The sequence below is a fragment of the Arachis ipaensis genome, chromosome B01 (assembly GCF_000816755.2).
Source record: "Arachis ipaensis cultivar K30076 chromosome B01, Araip1.1, whole genome shotgun sequence".
NCBI lineage: Eukaryota > Viridiplantae > Streptophyta > Magnoliopsida > Fabales > Fabaceae > Arachis > Arachis ipaensis.
In genome coordinates this window covers 124,347,125-124,366,478 of record NC_029785.2, presented here as the reverse complement: position 1 = coordinate 124,366,478, position 19,354 = coordinate 124,347,125, and the positions used below count along the sequence as shown (strand labels likewise).

Below are 19,354 nucleotides of genomic sequence, written 5' to 3'. Positions count from 1 at the left end.
ACTTCAAAAAATAGAAATGAAACAGATGGATGAATCAAAGAGCACATTAATAATTTCTTTTTATTTTCTTTTTTATTAATTTAGAGCTTATTATATAAAGGACATGGAATAGAGAGAGAGTTCGAGTTAGGAGGCCACTTTTGTGAATATGATAAATGGAGGTGGGTTGGTTTTTGAATCTCTGACCATTCGCCTATTAACATGCGTCTATAGGCTGCGATGAACGCCAGTAAGAAACAGTTTCGCATAGAGGTGCAATCAATCTGAAACCAATGTACTGTGAGTAGCTTTTGTTCCAAACTCCCTCTTAATACGTTATGCTAATTGAGCATCTATGCTAAGTCAAGTCGGCGATCTCTTTTACTAAATTAATAAATTGTGTCATGTCTCAAAACTGCATGCATAGGATGGCAGCATCATATGACAAGCAATAATACTATAATAGCCGTATCCTAATTTATTTTGCTATATTTAGAGAGGGAGTCAACAAAAGGGATAAGAAAGAAGTGAAGGGTATCCGATTTGGAGATGCTTAATCATATCAATCTTAGCATCACTATTTTTACACAAGATCCCCACTCATTGGAATCTTGATTCCTCCGCAAAAAGAGGGCAATTTATATGCGTTATGAGGCTCAATCTGAACCTCAACCCCAACCCTTGCCAATTCCAAATGGCATGCGGTGCGGTTCCATGACCCAGCTTACCATGCGGGCATGTCATGTTATCCCTCCTTGAACAATTTCCTTTTCTCTTATGCATGGTTCCTTTTGTCCAATAGAAAATGGAGGACAGAGGAGGAACCATTCTGATGAAAAGGTATGAGGTGGGGCGTATGCTTGGGCAAGGAAACTTTGCAAAAGTTTACCATGCAAGGAACCTCAAGACGGGGCAGAGTGTTGCCATCAAAGTCCTTAACAAGGATATGGTGATGAAGTTTGGCATGGCTGAGCAAATCAAGCGTGAAATCTCGGTGATGCGGCTCGTGAGGCACCCCAACATTGTGCATCTCTACGAGGTGATGGCAAGCAAGACCAAGATATACTTTGTGATGGAATATGTCAAAGGTGGTGAGCTTTTTGACAAGGTGTCCCTAGGGAGGTTGAAAGAAGACCTGGCCAGAAAATATTTCCAGCAATTGATGGATGCCATTGATCTTTGCCACAGCAGAGGAGTGTATCACCGCGACCTCAAGCCGGAGAACCTTCTCTTGGACGAAAATGGGAACCTCAAGGTCACAGACTTCGGCTTGAGCGCCTTGACGGAGAGCAGAAAGAGTGACGGCCTTCTTCACACAACTTGTGGAACTCCGGCCTATGTGGCTCCAGAGGTGATTAGGAAGAAAGGCTACGACGGAGCCAAGGCAGATATTTGGTCTTGTGGCGTGATTCTTTATGTTCTGTTGGCTGGATATCTTCCTTTCCGGGATAAGAATCTCATTGAAATGTATAGAAAGATTGCCAAAGCAGATTTCAAGTGCCCTCAATGGTTCCCTGTTGATGCTAAAAGGCTTCTCTACAGGATTCTTGATCCTAATCCAATAACCAGAGTTACTATTCCCAGAATTATGGAGAGTAGATGGTTCCAAAAGGGGTATGAGCACAATGCATTATCCCATCTCCCACCTTTGTCCCCAAGATGGGGTGGTGATGACTGTATCTCCGATGTTGAGGCTGCATTTGCATTTACCTACTCCTCCTCCTCGTCCTTCTCCTACTCAGGAGAAGAAGATGAAGAAGTAGTAGTTCCCATGAAGCTGTATCGCTTCAATGCGTTTGATATCATAGCACTTTCCTCAGGGTTTGATCTCTCTGGCTTGTTTGAGAAAGATAACAGTCAGAGACAACATGCAATGTTTATAACAAGAATGCCACCAGCAGTGATTGCATCAAAGCTGGAGGAGATAGGACAGATGGATAATAGTTTTAAGGTGATGAGGAATAATGGAGTTGTTAGGTTGGAAAAAAGAAATACAAAGGGAACCAGCCAACTCAGCATAGATACAGAGATTTTCCAAGTTACAGATTCCTTTCATGTTGTTGAGATCAACAAGGTACTTGGGGACTCATTGGAATACACCACATTCTTGGAGCACCATCTTAAGCCTTTCCTTGATGAAATTGTTTTGGCTTGGCAAGGATGTCACAACCACCAATAACCAATTAATAATTATAGTAGCATATAGCACTCTACTTGGATTCAAGGTGCTTCCATGCATTCTAATCCAAATGTCAATTCACTATATAGTTGTTTCTTTTTTTTTTCCTTTCAATGTTCTGCCTTTCATAAATTACTTTTCCCTCTATAAAGTCTAATACACAAAATATAAGAAACAAAGTTTTGAGAGATGATTTAAACTTTTTTCCAGCATTATTTAAAATACTCTTACGTTAGTGGTTATTACTTATTAGTTCTATTCAGCTGATATGATTGTACCTTTGAACAAGTTTGATGATATCATAAGACCCCACTTTACCTAAGGATTTTAGCTTTTGACTTGCATCAATACTAAATGTCAATGGCCTATTGGACCAAGTAATTTAGAGTTGAATCCCTGCTTCCCTGACATTCTAAGAGACTTAAGTGTAATGATCCTTGCAGGTATTGTTACAAATATAAACAACTTCAAGGCTAGCAACAAAGAAATTTAACCTTGCTCATTGATTTTATACTCACATGTATAATAAGCACGAAATTCTGGCATCTATTGTTATTCACTGTTGAAGGACTATATGGCAAATACGAACCAACCACTTCCATTTCTACCCGGTATGTGAATCTGATCTGATCTGCCATTGTAAAACAATTAATTCAGTTAAAATAAATGCTACATGCCAATTGCAACTCCTCCATGTTTCCAATGTCGAAATTAAACTCACTAACCATCATCGTTATTGGTAGGATACCATACTATTAGTAATAAAGTTAGAGAGGAGGGTATCCAAATCACATGCTTAATTTTCAATCTCACTAGATAGACACAGATATGAAGCCAATGAGGGTATACAAGACTTTTGTCAAGCTGTCACCATCACTGGTGCCTAATTTATTGTGTAGAGTAATAGGAACTAGGAAGCTAGTACAGTGGTATTCCCACTTAGCTAAGAATGAAATGATATATGAATATTGATATCCCAAGTCATAATACAACAACTACACTAACAGTTAGAGAAAGGTTAATTATCATCCTCTTGTAATGAAAAGCTTCTAAAACTTGGGAAATTGATTTTATTTAATCAAGCAATTTATTGGAAGATAAAAATATAAATAAACAAATAAACTTTAATCGTTTGCATTTTGGATCATGAGTCATGCCCTCATGAGTGCTTTATTAATTGGGTGACGATGAAGTTGGTATCAGATTAAAAAAGAATTTGCCTAATCAAAGCCGGTTCAACATTTCTCTTTGCTTGCAGGAGGACCAAAAGCATTCTAATTCAGCAAACATACATTTGAGAATGATTTTTCCTCAAATGGCAAAAACTTTTTAAGAGGACTTTTCTACAGAGTGTAAATTCAATATTCTCTCAGCTAATATCAAATCGTCAGGCGTTGTCACCTGTAAAACAACAGTTCCCAATTGCATATTAGTTCATGCATTTTGTAGTTCATTCTTCAATGCTAACAACGTCGTAAAATTATGAGACAAGTTTGACTGAATGCCTACCTTGATATTGGTATAAGATCCTTGAGTGATATAAACAGGATGTTTCAAGTGTTCTACAATGGATACATCATCTGTTACCTCAAGACCTTCCCTGTAGACAAGGTGGCGTGGTGCACAATCATACCAGTTAGAAGATTCTATTCTATACAGCCATGATTCTTATCAACTACCAAACCATGTTATAGGATGACAGTATATTTTCCTTTTCCTTTCTTAATAACTGTACATTTTAGGGTGTATTTGGTTTGGGTATAGATATGGGGTAGAATTTCATGAATCTTCTCCTATAATTTACTAATTTTACAATTGCATTTCATTAAGCAAGTTTTACCCCTATTGTACTCCCATACCAAACATATCCTGATGTTTGCAAGTACTAACTAACTATATAAAGCACAAGAATGAAAAACTACCTATTTACAAGCTCAAATCCTTTCTTTAGTAACTCGGGCTTGATTATCTGTAAAAATGGATAACAATCAAAACAATTAACTACTACCCAATTCTTAACCATACAATTGAAGTACAGTATATTATTGTTTACAATTTTTACCTGAGGGGTCTGCATCTCCCATAGCGTTTTTCTGTCCAGTGTTCGAACTACAAATGATTCATTGTTTGCCTGCACAAGGATTCACGGACAAACGTCAGTATTTCCAAATTCATTTTAGAGGAGGAAATATAATAGATGCACTATGTACGAAATCACATAATAAAACAAATTAATCTAAATTGGAAGAAATTCGGTTATGCACACTTTCTTGTAGATAATGCTGCTTCTATTAACTATAAATAAACAGTTAGCTGAGGCTAAAAACATGTCATAGTAGTGCAGCATTTAAAAAATGCTGAGGGGAACAAATAACTGAATTCAATCTCTCACTAATAACTTAACTTCAACTTGCACCAAATTTATTTTAGTGTAGCAAACTAAATATTAAGCTTGTGAATTATCCATCAGGATTTGCTTTTTAAAAAAGTTAAAAAGAAAATTTAAAAAATGGACCCAAAAAGTAACATGAAACATGACTGTGGAAACTGAGTTGCTAAAAAATAACAACAAAAAATACCTCTTTGATTGTGGCCTTCACAGGGACACCAAGAACGGAAGCCCCATTCAACAATCCATCTTTAAGGACCTAAAAAACACATTACAAGTGAGTAGTCTATGCATTCCTCTAAGTTAAATTGTAAACAGACATAGCACCAAACTCAGGAGAGACACGTCACCATGTAACGCAAGCATTTTTAGTAGAACTCTCCCATAACAAGGTCATTTAATTTTTACAATAGAAGAGCCTTAACAGTGAAAACAGTAAAGCACACAGCTTTCTTAACTCTTATTTCATATCAACCTCTGACAGTAGGCTGTAACAACTGATATAAAAATATGGTGGACTTTTTTCCAGACTGTATTAGTGTTGTCTATTAGACAGGGATTCTTTCATTATCTCACTCTCATAAGACTAATCTAACTATATTTATGTGAAACTTTAAGAGAAATCAAAAGCAATTTACGCAGTATCTTGTGCAAGAGACACTTATTCAGCCTAAACCTTTTTCACATCTTCTGATAACACCAGAGGTCTTGCAGAATCATGAATGCAAACAAGCTGCGAGTTTGAATCAACAGCCTGCAAAAGGAAAAGGATATCTAGATATTAAGAATTTTAGTATTCCACTCCAACCCTAATTATCATTCTTTGGAAAGAAAAGCTAAGAAATAAACCAAGATGGGGTGAAAATTATAATCATTAATATTTAAACCCACTCTTCCCCCTTAAATAAATTAACAGAAGAATGAAAAATAAACTGCACATTCCTGCAGCCCATTGTAGACAGAATCCTGTCTTTCTTTTCCAGGAAGTGCAAATTTAAGTTCTACTTTGTCATTCACTTTCGCATCTGAGGGAAAAGAAAAGAATTATTAGTAACCAAGACGCAAATATCTGGTTTACAGAACTTAAGCTAAGGAGGAAGGGAAGAAACCTTCAAAAATGTCCTTGTATGAAGGATCACAAACGACAATGATTTCTTTCACTTCAACCATGCGCGAGAAAGTGTAGAAACTACAAAGGATTGACATATATATATCAAGTCATATTGTAAATGAATAAATGAATGAATGAAACACACTATAAAGCATAAGAGGATACAAAGGCCAAACAAAATCAATAGAGTGCCAATTATGTCTCTTGAAATCATGGTCTTAGCATCAATAATATCATACTGAACATCAATAGGTGGTCCAACATTAAGATTAGGATAAGTTTCGATACTATATTATAACTGAGATGTTACCTATAGAGTGCAATTGGTTGACCTAGAAGTGGAAGATACTGCTTGGGCATGTTAGCCTATTTGCATCCATAAGAAAGATGAATGGGTGAGTGTGAGAAAAAATTGTTTGAAATACATAACAAGAGGAAAGAAAACTGACACCCATCCTCTTCCCCTGGCCTCCAGCGAGTAGGACAACGGAGACACTTTTTTCTTTAACAATAGACGACTCCTGCACAACAACAGACAGAGAGAATTTGAAGGATTGATATGATATGAAATTGTAAGGATTTGTAAGTAGCTTACTTGGGGAGTTTGGGATTGGGATTGGGTAGAGCAGAGAGTAACGGTTGATTTAGCAATGGAAGCATTTGTCCTTGAAGTGGCAATTTGAAGCGCTGACAAGACAAAGAAACAATGAGTTGATTGGCAAATGGCAAGGAAAGAAAATTGAAAAGGCGTTGACTTTTTAGTTGCCTGCATTTGGGAAGGAGGATCTCTCGGGAAGGAAATGACGAGGTCTTGCAAAACATAGACGCCCATCAGAACAGCCAAGGGGACGATTCAGACACATAGTAGCTTGAAACTGAACAACCGCCATCTCAATTCTCAAAACAATAACTGCCTCGCCTGGTCCACAAACAATTCAATTCTTAATACTTAACGGTATATGTATATGATATCATAGCAAAAGCAGAACAACCATGAGCAATTCAAGTTGAATAGCAATGAATTGAAGTTGAGAGGGAGGGCCGAGGAGGAGGCCTACCTGAAATGACGCAATGGCAGAACTCGCACCAATGAGCTCCGGCGACAGCAGAAGACAGCTGAGAGACCAAGAGACTCAGACAGGACGCAGAGTAGACGACCCAGCTGCTACTACTACTCGTAACACGGTGGATTTTTTTTTGGTAATTTCATTTTTGGCCAAAGAAACTTAATATTTTTCATAGGCGATGAACTGAGTTGGATGAAGCTGATTGGTGCACTCTGTGATTGTGGGACCCATATTACCTGTAGAAGTCAATTATGGTAGGATCAATTTGGTCCAAGTTGGTTTCTCCTGTTGAATTAGGCGGAAAGTAATTTTTATGTTGGTAATTTGAAGAAAGGAACAAATCAGACGTCTAAATTTTTAAATTTGATCAAATTCAATACACTAATTTCTACTTTTAAAAAGTAAAAACATTTGAAAATATAAAATAGGATTCACCATTTTTTCTTTTAAAAAATTAAAAGTTTTCAAAAATAGAAATCGGAACGAATAATTTATTGATTTGTTAAATAGTTTCTAAGAGTTGTCTCCTTAGAGGGTAAAGTTATCCTCTTTTTTCCATTTCATGTTGTTTCCCATTTTGTATTGTTCATGGGGTTTATCTAGCTTTGCTTTCCTTTTTGTTCTTGTTGGGTTAAATTTGTCTTTTGGTGTGTGGGTAATTTTGTTAAAGTGTTGTTCATGCGTGTGTATGCCTCATTTTAACGTTAGAAAACAATGCAGAAGAATCAAAAGATGTTTGGTACTATAGTCTTTACTCTTTAGTATTCTTCCCTGTACTCTGTGGTTCAGTTTTTGGAAGGAGCACTGCTCATAGTGTGTTTGTATTGCAATCCAGGAGCTAGAGCATTACCCTCCTCATTGAAACCAGGGACAAAACAAGGTATGCTTCTTTCCTTTTCTGGATTGGCTGATTTGAGGGCTTAGTTATTTGAAAATTTTTGAGTCTGCAGGTTATGGATGTTCCCGCTGTCTTCCTTGTCAGAAGCAGAGAAGGTTCTAGGAGAAATATCTAATTATAAAGTTCAGGTAATAATTCTTCTATTTTCATTTTCTTTATAATTGGGAAACTGATGTTATTATTTTCTATCTGAATGAGAATTGAGCTTGGCTTATATAATTCCGTTGGGGGGAAGCTGGTCAAGTATTTGGGATTCCATCCATATAGTAGTTGTTATAGCAAAGTAAATTTTTGTTTCGCAGTACATATTTTTCCATGTTGATGGTCCTTTTGCTTTGTCACTTTGGCATTATTCCATCCATATTTGTGTTTTGCATCTATATCTCGAGACTAGTATAGCATCATGCAGTTCTGGTTATTTATGTTTGAGCTAGTTATGGAACATAATTCTTGTGCTTATTGCTTTTATTGCAATTGGTTCCCCTTAATGTAGGACCATAAGTTGAATGAATTAAATTGGCTGAACAGTGTAGTGAAAATGTCAGCATATGACATTTTAATACGTATGCCACAATAAACACGAATTGTAAACTAGATTATATGTTAATTCTTATATTTCATCCATCTTCCAGTCGCCCCAAATCATTGTGTATGCTTAATTTGAAAGTTTGATTGCTTCAAGTTTTTTTTCTCTTGCTTCCATCTTTCTATTTCATTTGGGCTATTGGTGGTTATCATGTGGCTATTGGCAGGTTGCAAGTTTCTTATATTTGCGCACCATCAGCCAACGATAGATGCAATACATGAGTGGCTTCTTGTAAGACCAGTTCAATTTTACTCATTTTTTTTATATTGGAAATTATAAACACTTACAAAAACTGTTGAAAATTTTCAGAAGAAAAAAGTGGGTTGCATCTGGATTGATGGAGGTACACCTGCTGCACAAGGCAACAATTGGTTACAGATTTCCAGGAAAAGATTATATCAAGGCAGCTCTGGTATGGTGCTATTTTTCGTTGTGCATTTCTTCCATGTGTTTCCGTTATAAGCATCTTTTCTGTTGTATTGGTTAGTATTTGTGCTTGAGATATAATGATTTCATGTGACATGTTATCATGTAGCAATCCATTAAAGCTGGAGAAGTTGGATTAACTTTAACTGCTGCAAGCACAGTTATCTTTGCTGAACAATCCTGGACTCCAGATGACCTAATTCAGGCCGAAGATCGCGCTCATAGAATTGGCCACGTATTCTCACTCTCATTAAGTAGAAAGGAGAGAGTTGTTACTAGTTGCATGACAACATTAAGAAAACAGATAGGATCTCAAATGAAAAGAACTCTCATATCTAAATTTTTGAGTAGCAAAGACAACATGCGCTCTTCTGTTTTTTTTACTAGTTAGTACTTGTTTACAGGTCTCATCAGTAAATATATACTACTTGTTGGCAAATGATATGGTTGATGACATCATATGGTAGGTTCTGTTATTTCTGCAGTCTTTCGCTGCTTGGTATAACATTGACTTAACATTTATTATGCATTGATGATCTAAATTTTTACATCTTAGGGATGTGGTGCAATTCAAACCGGATAATTTGGGGCAGGTACATTTCTACATCTTCTTGAACTATCATATGTAATGCAAAATGTACATAATGCTTAGTTTCAAGGTTTCTATTCTGGTTTATATTTATATTTTGTCAAGATTTATACTCGAGTAGTATTTGAGAGTTAACTTTTTGATGTTTTTAAGAAACCATTCTGAATTTTAGTTATTGAAAAATCAGATGTTAGATGGCCATGAGAACACCTTAGCTGTGTCAAATAATCAGCCATTGAGTAGCCCTGCAAAGCATACTACTATTGAGCATAGCCCTTCAAGGCAGAGAACTCTTGACCAGTTTGTCAGAAGATGTGATAAAGTGGATAGGTCGGAACATCAGCCTGACCTGAGACGGACCTGTCAGTCATGACTTGCGAGATATGCAAAATGGATTTTGGCAAGTGAATCGGAGCCTAAATGTTGATGTCTGCATGCAGAAGTTTTCCCGTAGTATTTAACCACATGTGCTTACATGGGGAATTCACCTATGATGACACAAATGCCTTTTGAAGCCGAAATCCATTGTACAACAAATAATAGATTTTGAGTAGAACTGAGGACACTAAACTATGTTGCTTATGCTGGAGATAATGGTTTGGTTATGTGAAATATATATTGGAAGAAAATGTTGATAAAGTCACCCTTAGATTTTAGGTTTCCACTTCTTGTTCTTAACTTTTTGCTTCCCTATGTTTTTTAAATTTCTTTACATCCATATGCATGTATCATTATATTTTGTAGAAATGATCATCTTTGAAAGAATAGACTCATAGAACTCCTCTGTAGCACTTCCATTAAAACTGACCACCACATTAGCTTATTTTGTTTAGGAACATGACCTATTCTGATAATGTTACTTTTTCCCTTAAATTTATACAAAGTTACAAACATATAAATAAAAAAATCATGTCAGGAATGACATTAAAAAAAAAACTAAAAATAACATCATTATTTCCCTTCAATCATTTAGAAACTTGATTTGAATTTTTGTAACTTGGACATTCTTTTTATTTTCTTATTTTCTTAATCTAATCAATAATGTAATCAATTGACAATATTATAAATGACTCAAATCAAATTTTTTAACTAAATTTTTCAAACAAGAGTCATTCTAATTTTAAGTGAAACTTCAAAATGTTTCTTTTGACATAATACGTGTGGACTATTAGTTCAATTAATTATTTAAAATGCATCATGTATTTTGAAATAGAAAGCAGTGAGTTGATCATTTAATATGCTCAGCAGCAATAATGTAAATATCTCAAAAAGCACAGGTAATTTTGTATGCTGAGCAAAAGAGAATATAGACACAATTCAACCAAGATTATATTACTGAAAGACATTAATATTTAATTCATTGTTCATTCGTAATCCTATTGAAAACGACTAAGGATAATAACAAGCCACAAGAAATAACAAGAAATGTTACTATGACATAGTTGTCCTGTGCTGAAATCTTCCTCCCTTAGTAGGTGGCCAAACAAACGCATGGCGCATACAATTAGTAAGCCCACAGTCCTCCATGGTGAAGACACTCTTCCTATGGACAGTCACTTGTAAGAAATCTCGCTCCATGGGAGGAGCCCCACTGTCAAGTTGCAATGCTGCAAAGTCCACGGACAGTGTGAAAACTGAGAAGCAGAGCGCATGTGAATTAGATTTGGAATAAACTAGATCCCCAGAGAGTATTGCACACAGCTTCCCGTTGCCAAGGTCAACAAAATTGAATCTGGCCGATTCTCCCATCCTGGGTTGAATACCCTCAAAACATACATCAAGGTATTGATATAATGCGACACGGCCATTCTGGTGGTTAACGAGAATGGCAAAGACCTTGTTTAAAGGTCCCTTAGGAGGAGGTTCCCCCACATATTCATTTGTAAGGCAAACGGTGTAGTTGCTGCTGCCAAGACCCGGAAGAGACACAGAAATGTGTGGGTGATAAGTAATAAGACCGTAGTTATCACCGGGAATGAGCCTATCCTTTATGAAGTTCGAAAGATTGTTAACAGAGGCGGGTTTAGTCGTCCAATTTTCTTTTATGGGGTCGAAGCGGGCCAAACAGATGTCTCTTCTACTCGATGAAAAAAAGAGGTTGTTGTTGAGGACGAACATGCTATATCGGAAATATGAGTCGCTGACAGTAGGAGGAGCGATTAACGGTTTCCAAACTCTAGATCCAGAACAAAGGACGTAAGAGCTAGATGAATCTTTGACCCGTGATTCCATATTATAGAAGTAAACATCGCCTGAGCCTGGCGTGTTTGTGATGAATGCATCGTGAAAAGGGAGCGGTGCATCATCCAGTGATTCTGCACGCTCAATTCTGCGCTCCCCAAATTTGAATTCGTAGATTGGCCAGGAGACCCTCGCACGCCGAAGTCTACCCGGCGCCCAGCACACTGCCATATAGATCTTGGAGTCGAACTCGAAAGGACACAATTCACGCTCTGGAAGTTCCAAATCGAAATCGAACGGTGGTGGAGGCAAACAATTCCAATCTTTGACATCAACTTCTTGTTTCTTTAAATTGCTTAGTTTGATCACAAACAACTTTTCATACGACACAAGGCAAATGCACGCTTCCTTTGCCATTTCAACCTGCTCCGTTTGTCGTTTTTTTGACTCAGCAACATCCAATTCCGCCATCACTCTCTCCGATCTAACGAGATCGGTGATGCTGCGGCAGCAAAAAGCTAGGAAAGCACTGGATAGTTAAAGGCTGTGAGGTCCCTCAGTGAAATCAAATGCCTGCACATGAGGATAGGGGCTTCTTGCTCCATGCAAAAAGGAATTTTAAATAAAAGGATAAAATATATTTGTTGCGAAAGTCACTCAAGTAGTCAAATACGCTTAAAACGAATATTTTTAAATAATTAAAATTTAATATATATAATTGATGAAGTCATGAAACTATGTTATTTTTATCAAAATTATATTAAATAAATTGATATGGCCAAAAAATTGATAGTTTATATTTTGAATTGGTCTAAATTAAGATTTTTTTTTTATAAAAAATAACTACAATATTCCTATTATAAAGACTAATTAAAATATCCCTATATATATATATATAAACTCTAAATTTTAACCCTATGACGACAGAGAAGAAAATGGCTATAATTTAGGATTAATTATTTAATTACAAATTTTAAAATTTAGAAAATTAGAATTAATAATTACACACATTCGCACTACATACGGTTACTTCCAATTTTACCATAATCTCCCAATTTCTTGTCTATGCTCAAAATTTGTCGTCGTCAATTTCCGGTCCACTCCCAAAACTCGTTGTCGGTATCAGAGACGGCCATTCTGATGCATCAAATACTGCCGTTTTTCCTAACACCATTCAGCCGCTGCCCGTGCACGCCGTCGCAATCTCATCCCGCGCCGTTGTACCCCCGATAGCCTGTCGACGCCCATGCATCCCACGCCAATATTGCTGCAACCTGACCGCGCGCAATATTTTTTTATTTAATTTTATAAAAAGACCTAAATATCATTTTCTTTATGTTGGACAAAATCTATCTCTTTAAATTAATCAAATTTTAAAATTGAGCTAACTTATATTTATAAATTTAAATAATTTAAAAATAAAACATCAGATTGATTATTCATGTACAGTCAATCATGTTTATACTCCTCTATAAACTCTAATTTCTGATGTTTATTCATACAAAAAAAAAAGAACATATCTAAAAAATAAAAAAAATTCAAAAGAACTGTTCTAGTGCTCTTCATCTTTCTTGGGTTTTCTTACATCTCTCTCAAAGAACGTCTCTCTCTCTCAATTCTCAGACTGAAACTCTCTCTCCTTTCTCACACTAGCTCAATACAGTCTCTTTCAGTCTCACTCGAATCTCGTCTCAGTCACACTCATCGGCGTCTCCACGTGTCGCGGTCTTTCCTAGGATCCTCGTCGTCGGCGACAGAAACAACTCGTCGGGTCGTCGTCGCTCGTCGTCTTCTGGTTTTGGGACCTCGTTATCGCCGTAGACCGTAGTTCGTTGGTGAGTCCCTACATCGTTGCTTTCCCTGTTCTGTCTTTTCCAGATTTTTCTTCTCCTTGTATTTTGAGATGATGTTGAATTGCTAACCAATTAATTCACTTTGTTTATGATCTAAATGTTGTTGTAAATCATTATCGGTAAAATCATTGTAATAATTCTCTTAAAATTGTTCATTTTATAATAATTGATTCAAAGAAGTTGTACCAACTTGATCTTGAAGAAGAAACAAATTATCTTTTGGGAAAGAGGAAGAAGAAGAAGAAGCCCTTCCGAGTGGAGCTTCCACGGCATCTGCCAAATTTTTTTATGCTTTCATAAAATTCAATTGCAATACCATATCTAATGCGTTTGTTTGTTGTGTTTCAGGTATTTCTAGGAATTCTTTGCACAAGAGGCGCACCACAGGTGGAAAGAAGAAGGTTTGAGGTTTGGAGGAAGAAGAGAAAGTATGCTTTCACTCTCTTTTTCAATTCTCTGTTTTTCTTAATTTTTTTTCGAAGTGCCTTAGTTTCTCTTAGTTTCAAAACCAAATCCTCCCAAACTTCAATCCTTGTCTGAATTTCAACCCAAATCTTCTGTCCATATTCAATACCAAGATGATGGCACAGAACTTTTTAGTTGATTTGAATAAGCCCCTTGTTGATCGATGATTCTAATATTTACTTGGATCACTAATTTCATGTTATTGCTTTTGGATCATATATACAGTTGTAGTAATTTTTAGAGACTGATTTTGAATATTTTTCTCAAATTGACGTTATTGCTTGAGATTTTATGTGTGGACATGCAAATGGCCTTCTATTTCGGTTGTGGTCAATGATACTAAAGGCTATAACAAACAAATTAATAAAATTGTGTCACTGCACATATGTAAGAAATCATTAAAAATTTTCAAGTGCATATGCTCTATTTCCATGTGCTGGAGGTGGGTGGATGGTGTATCTAAACCTATGCCATTTAAGCAAATTGCTTTGATACTACCCTAGACTGGCATCTCAGTTGCATTTGGCATTTACTTTTGTAGTCATGTAACTTATTCTCAGTTGCTACTGTCTGGTTGTTGGTTGAATAGTGTATATTTCATTCTCTCTCCTTGATCATCCTTTATTTCTTTTGCCTTTCTTTTTGTATGGTTGGAATTTTGGATTTTTTGAGAGCAGTTGTTAAGATTTGGTTCGTGGTTGCTGAATTGTACTAGCGTGTGAACATTTCAGGATTTATGGCCATCTGAACTAGGATTACATAAGAATAAACATATATAGAACTTTCTTTTGTCTAGGATGTCACATAAAATAGGGTAAAGATTTAAGAAAAAAAAATGAGTGAATCATCTCTAAACAATTTTGTAAACTTCAGCAGAATTAAATGACATTCTCTCATTTAACATGATGGAAATAAGATTGTAGAATGATTAGCATTTAGCATTACTGAGTGGGTTTGTTTTGCAAATATGGTTTCCCAGGCTTATTTCTTGTTGGATTTTTCATCATAGTTGGAATTGAAGCTGCCAAGGGGTTCAAGTGCCTTCTAAACAAGTTGAATATGTGTTCAGAAAGTGGTAATAACTCTGTAGAGTAGATAGCCCACAATGCCAGGAAGGGCAGAGTTGTTTAAATGGATAGAGTAGATAGCCCCTAATGCCAGAAAGGGCAGGGTTGTTTAAATAGATGCCATTTGAAACTCTCATTGCCAATGTATGAGCTGCTTGTGTGATGGCTGCCCTTTCCACCGTAAAGGAAGCAGTAAGTTTCAATTTTGCTATTCTGTCTCCCAGTGCTCCAATATTTGCTGCATTTGCTAATTTCTAACCTAATAATAATAGGATTACAATTAAATTAGATACCAATGAGAAATTGTTACAATTGTGTCTAGATACATTAGATACCAATGAAAAACATTATGCAGATATTACTGAAGATCAATTTGATTTTCATTCATATTGCTTGAGGAAAATGACTTTGCGTACTTATATGAAAATGCTTAAATTTCAAGACCGGTTGCACTCACGTGTTTATTTTGAGAAAGCAACAGCTGGAGCTATCAGGTGAATGTCATGTTTTTTTTTGTTGGTTTATTACAATTGTTGTTATATTTATTAATGTTGTTCATGCTTTGGCTAACTGGGTTAGCACATGTGGGAAGCCCTACACTACACTTCCTATTCTTTACTAGCAATATCAAAACTATAATTAAATTGCGGAACCAGATATATCTCAACCATCTCAATGATCTTCTTTAAGTAACCCTTCAGAAACTACTTATACTGCCATATCTGTTACCCATAATTCGAACAACGATATTAGTCATACTACAGAATTAGGGTAATTATAAATTGTTGGTTTAATTTATTTGGTTTGGTGTACAGAAAAAATAAATCAAACATCTTGACCCAAGGAACAAACAATTAAGTCCACACACTGTGGTCCATCATAACTAAGCCAAAGCTTATCACAAGTCCATGAACCAAATATGTGGAAATAAAGAAATGAGCCTAAAATCATTCAAGCCTCATATGGTTACCTACTCCCACGTTCAGATACTTGAACCCCAAATTTATTTCAATTAATTTTCTTGAAGCTTCCACCGAAAGCCAAAAGTCCTCTCTTCTCTCTCCCCTCTCTTTTCACTTCGATCACGTCATTTAGCAAGAAAGAAAGAAAGAAAAAAAACTAGGAGAAAATATGGTGAGATTTGTAAGAAAAAGCCAATGAGAGGTAAAAGGCAGTGAGTTAAACTAGGAGAAAAATCATAAGATATTTCAGAGTTTTTTTGTACATCTTTCTATTTTGTTTCATGATCCTGTGGTGATTTCTTTACAAGTTAGGTTAGCACTTGGCTGTTGAAAGTTAGGTTGAGCCTTAGTCAAATTTAGATTGGGTTAGAATCAGGATTTGTCCCAGATAGGATTGGGTAGATCCTATGAAAGACATTGATGTATGTAATGTGTTGAAAAGGCTAGTGAAATTCCATTATAATTGTGATGGAGACTGGATGTAGGTTACATTGCACCAAGTAGTTGAACCAGGATATATCTGGGTGTTACTTTTTCTTCTCTACTTTGCTTCTGTTTCTATTTACTTAAGAGACAAAATAAAAATGTCTCTCAACTCGATATGAGACAAAAGTAAAAACATCTCCTAAGTTTCCTTGAAAAAGTAAAGTAATATTCAGTAAAAAATAAGGCTAAGATTCAACCCCCTATTCTCTCAGCCGCTGATAACCATCAATTGGTATCAGAGCTTGGTCTCAAAGAGATTACGCTTTGTAGTTTGGAGAAAAGATCCTGATGACGAACAACAACGGTTCCAATATGGTGACCTACACAACAGACATCCGTTCTTCAATGGAAAGAACTACAGCTATTGGAAGGAGAGAATGAAGATATTTGTTTAGTTAGTATATTACAACATTTAGAAGATAATCTTGAATGGTCCCCAAGTCCCAACCAAAACAGCAGCAGATAGTGTAGTCATTTCTAAGACTGAGGCCGAATGGAATTATGAAGATAAAAAGAAGATAGAACTCAACGCCAAAGTTGTCAATATGCTCAACTAGTACTGTGCTATCAGCTTCGAGGAATACGAAAGATATCAACCCTGCCTTTCCTGACGTTGGGGTCTATCTACTCTACAGTTCTCAGAGTTATTACCACTTCCTGAACACATATTCAGTTTGTTTAGAAGCCACTTGAACCCCTTGGCAGCTTCAATTCTAACTATGATGGAAAATCCAATAAGAAATAAGCTTGGGACACCACATTTGCAAAACAAACCCACTCAGTAATGCTAAATGCTAATCATCCTGTAATCTTATTTTCATCATGTCAAATGAGAGAATGTCATTTAATTCTGCTGAAGTTTGCAAAATTGTTTAGAGATGATTCACTCCTTTTTTTTCCCTAAATCTTTACCCTATTTTATGTGACATCCTAGACAAAAGAAAGTTCTATATATGTTTATTGTTAGGTAATCCTAGTTTAGATGGCCATAAATCTTGAAATGTTCACACGCTAGTATAATTCAGCAACCACAAACCAAATCTTAATAACTACTCTCAAAGAATCCAAAATTCCAACCATACAAAAAGAAAGCAAAAGAAATAAAGGATGATCAAGGGGAGAGAATGAAACATGCACTATTCAACCAACAACCAGACAATAGTAACTGAGAATAAGTTATATGGCTAGAAAAGTAAATGCCAAATGCAACTGAAGATGCCAGTCTAGGGTAGCATCAAAGCAATTTGCTTAAATGGCATAGATTTAGATACACCATCTACCCACCTCCGGCACATGGAAATAGAACATATGCACTTGGAAATTTTCAATGATTTCTTACATACGTGCAGTGACACAATTTTATTAATTTGTTTGTTATAGTTTTTAGTCTCATTGACCACGACGGAAATAGAAGGCCATCTGCATGTCCACACATATAAGATCTCAAGTAATAACGTCAATTTGGAAAAAATATTCAAAATCAGTCTCCAAAAATTACTACAGCTGTAAATATGATCCAAAAGTAATAACGTGAAATCAGTGATCCAAGTAAATATTAGAATCATCGATCAACAAGGGGCTTATTCAAATCAACTACAAAGTTATGTACCATTATCTTGGTATTGAATATGGATAGAGGATTTGGGTTGAAATTCAGACGAGGGTTAAAATTTGGGAGAATTTAGTTTTGAAACTAAGGCACTTCAAAAAAAAATATAGAAAAACAGAGAATTAAAAAAGAGAGTGAAATCATACTTTCTCTTCTTCCTCCAAACCTCAAACCTTCTTCTTTCCACCTGTGGTGCGTCTCTTGTGCAAAAAATTCCTAGAAATACCTGAAACACAACAAACAAACGCATTAGATACGGTATTACAATTGAATTCTGTGAAAGCATAAAAAAATTGGCAGGTGCCGTGGAAGCTCCACTGGAAAAGAGCTTCTTCTTCTTCTTCCTCTTTCTCAAAAGATAATTTGTTTCTTCTTCAAGATCAAGTTGGTACAACTTCTTTGAATCAATTATTATAAAATGAACAATTTAAAGAGAATTATTACAATGATTTACAACAATATTTATATCAGAAACAAAGTAAATTAATTGGTTAGTAATTCAGCATCATCTCAAAATACAAGGAGAAGGAAGATATGAAAAAGACAAAATAGGAGAACCGACGATGCAGGGACTCACCAACGGACTACGGTCTACAGCGAGGTCCCGAAACCAGAAGACGACGAGCGATGACGATCCTAGGGAAGGCCGCGACACGTGTAGACGCCGGCGAGTGTGACTGAGATGAGATTCGAGTGAGACTGAAAGAGACTATAGTGGGCTAGTGTGAGAGAGAAGAGAGAGTTTCAGTCTGAGAATTGAGAGAGAGACGTTCTTTGAGAGAGATGTAAGAAAACCCAAGGAAGATGAAGAACACTAGAACAGTTCTTTTGAATTTCTTTTGTTTTTTAGATGTGTTCTGTTTTTTTTTTTTGTATGACTAAACATCAGAAATTAGGGTTTATGGAGGAGTATAAGTATAATTGACTGTACATGAATAATCAATCCGATATTGTTTTATTTTTAAATTATTTAAATTTATAAATATAAGTTAGCTCAATTTTAAAATTTGATTAATTTAAAGAGATAGATTTTGTCCAACATAAAGAAAATGATATTTAGGTCTTTTTATAAAATTAAATAAAAAAATATTGCGCGCGGTCAGGTTGCAGCAATATTGGCGTGGGATGCATGGGCGTCGACAGGCTATCGGGGGTACAACGGCGCGGGATGAGATTGCGACGGCGTGCACGGGCAGCGGCTGAATGGTGTTAGGAAAAACGGCAGTATTTGATGCATCAGAATGGCCGTCTCTGATACCGACAACGAGTTTTGGGAGTGGACCGGAAATTGACGACGACAAATTTTGAGCATAGACAAGAAATTGGGAGATTATGGTAAAATTGGAAGTAACCGTATGTAGTGCGAATGTGTGTAATTATTAATTCTAATTTTCTAAATTTTAAAATTTGTAATTAAATAATTAATTAAAATTTTTAATTTAAATTTTTTATTTTTTTTAAATTTATTGTTCACATTGTTTTTAATCATCATTATTTTCTTATATTT

The 19,354-nt window shown here is 35.9% G+C and overlaps 3 protein-coding genes across 12 annotated transcripts in view; 2 read left to right on the top strand and 1 right to left on the bottom strand.

Moving 5' to 3' along the window:
• On the top strand, nucleotides 15-2,272 carry LOC107612713 (CBL-interacting serine/threonine-protein kinase 20-like). The gene has a single exon (XM_016314429.2). The coding sequence runs from the start codon at nucleotides 785-787 to the stop codon at nucleotides 2,156-2,158; it is 1,374 nt and encodes a 457-aa protein (XP_016169915.1). The 5' UTR covers nucleotides 15-784; the 3' UTR covers nucleotides 2,159-2,272.
• On the bottom strand, nucleotides 2,510-6,874 carry LOC107636024 (2-C-methyl-D-erythritol 4-phosphate cytidylyltransferase, chloroplastic). 2 transcript variants are annotated; one of them, XM_021103240.1, is made up of 13 exons: nucleotides 6,717-6,874; nucleotides 6,425-6,577; nucleotides 6,254-6,345; nucleotides 6,108-6,179; nucleotides 5,969-6,024; nucleotides 5,657-5,736; nucleotides 5,490-5,572; nucleotides 5,224-5,301; nucleotides 4,738-4,806; nucleotides 4,221-4,289; nucleotides 4,081-4,127; nucleotides 3,668-3,758; nucleotides 2,510-2,789 (listed from the first exon to the last, which is right to left on the bottom strand). In XM_021103240.1, exons 2-13 carry the CDS (start codon nucleotides 6,546-6,548, stop codon nucleotides 2,763-2,765), a joined length of 888 nt encoding a protein of 295 aa, XP_020958899.1. In that variant the 5' UTR covers nucleotides 6,549-6,577; nucleotides 6,717-6,874; the 3' UTR covers nucleotides 2,510-2,762. The 2 variants fall into 2 exon arrangements, with proteins under 2 accessions (XP_020958899.1, XP_016195051.1); XM_016339565.2 differs by lacking the exon at nucleotides 2,510-2,789 and adding an exon at nucleotides 3,215-3,559.
• Nucleotides 7,221-19,354, top strand: part of LOC107635950 (SWI/SNF-related matrix-associated actin-dependent regulator of chromatin subfamily A-like protein 1) — a 94,804-nt gene continuing 82,670 nt past the window's right edge. For 2 of the 9 annotated variants that reach the window (XR_002347620.1, XR_002347618.1), the window contains exon 1: nucleotides 7,318-7,605. Coding sequence is in view for 3 of the 9 variants with exons in the window: in XM_016339579.2 (XP_016195065.1) it covers nucleotides 8,418-8,440; nucleotides 8,519-8,621; nucleotides 8,745-8,870; nucleotides 9,040-9,098; nucleotides 9,192-9,228; nucleotides 9,412-9,597 (534 nt within the window). In the remaining 6 variants the exon portion in view is untranslated. Of the gene's footprint in view, nucleotides 7,606-8,182; nucleotides 8,441-8,518; nucleotides 8,622-8,744; nucleotides 8,871-9,039; nucleotides 9,099-9,191; nucleotides 9,229-9,411; nucleotides 9,886-14,783; nucleotides 14,799-19,354 lie in introns of those variants that run through there. The other 7 variants (XM_016339579.2, XM_021103250.1, XM_021103258.1 and 4 more) reach the window with 7 other exon arrangements.

Coding starts and splice junctions, on each gene's coding strand:
- LOC107636024 (XM_016339565.2), bottom strand. CDS start 6,548: ATGGCGGTTGTTCAGTTTCAAGCTACTATGTGTCTGAATCGTCCCCTT. Junction 6,025..6,107: donor GCCAGGGGAAGAGGATGGGT/GTCAGTTTTCTT, acceptor GGATGCAAATAG/GCTAACATGCCCAAGCAGTA. Junction 5,302..5,489: donor CTGTCTACAATGGGCTGCAG/GAATGTGCAGTT, acceptor TTCCTTTTGCAG/GCTGTTGATTCAAACTCGCA.
- LOC107612713 (XM_016314429.2), top strand. CDS start 785: ATGGAGGACAGAGGAGGAACCATTCTGATGAAAAGGTATGAGGTGGGG.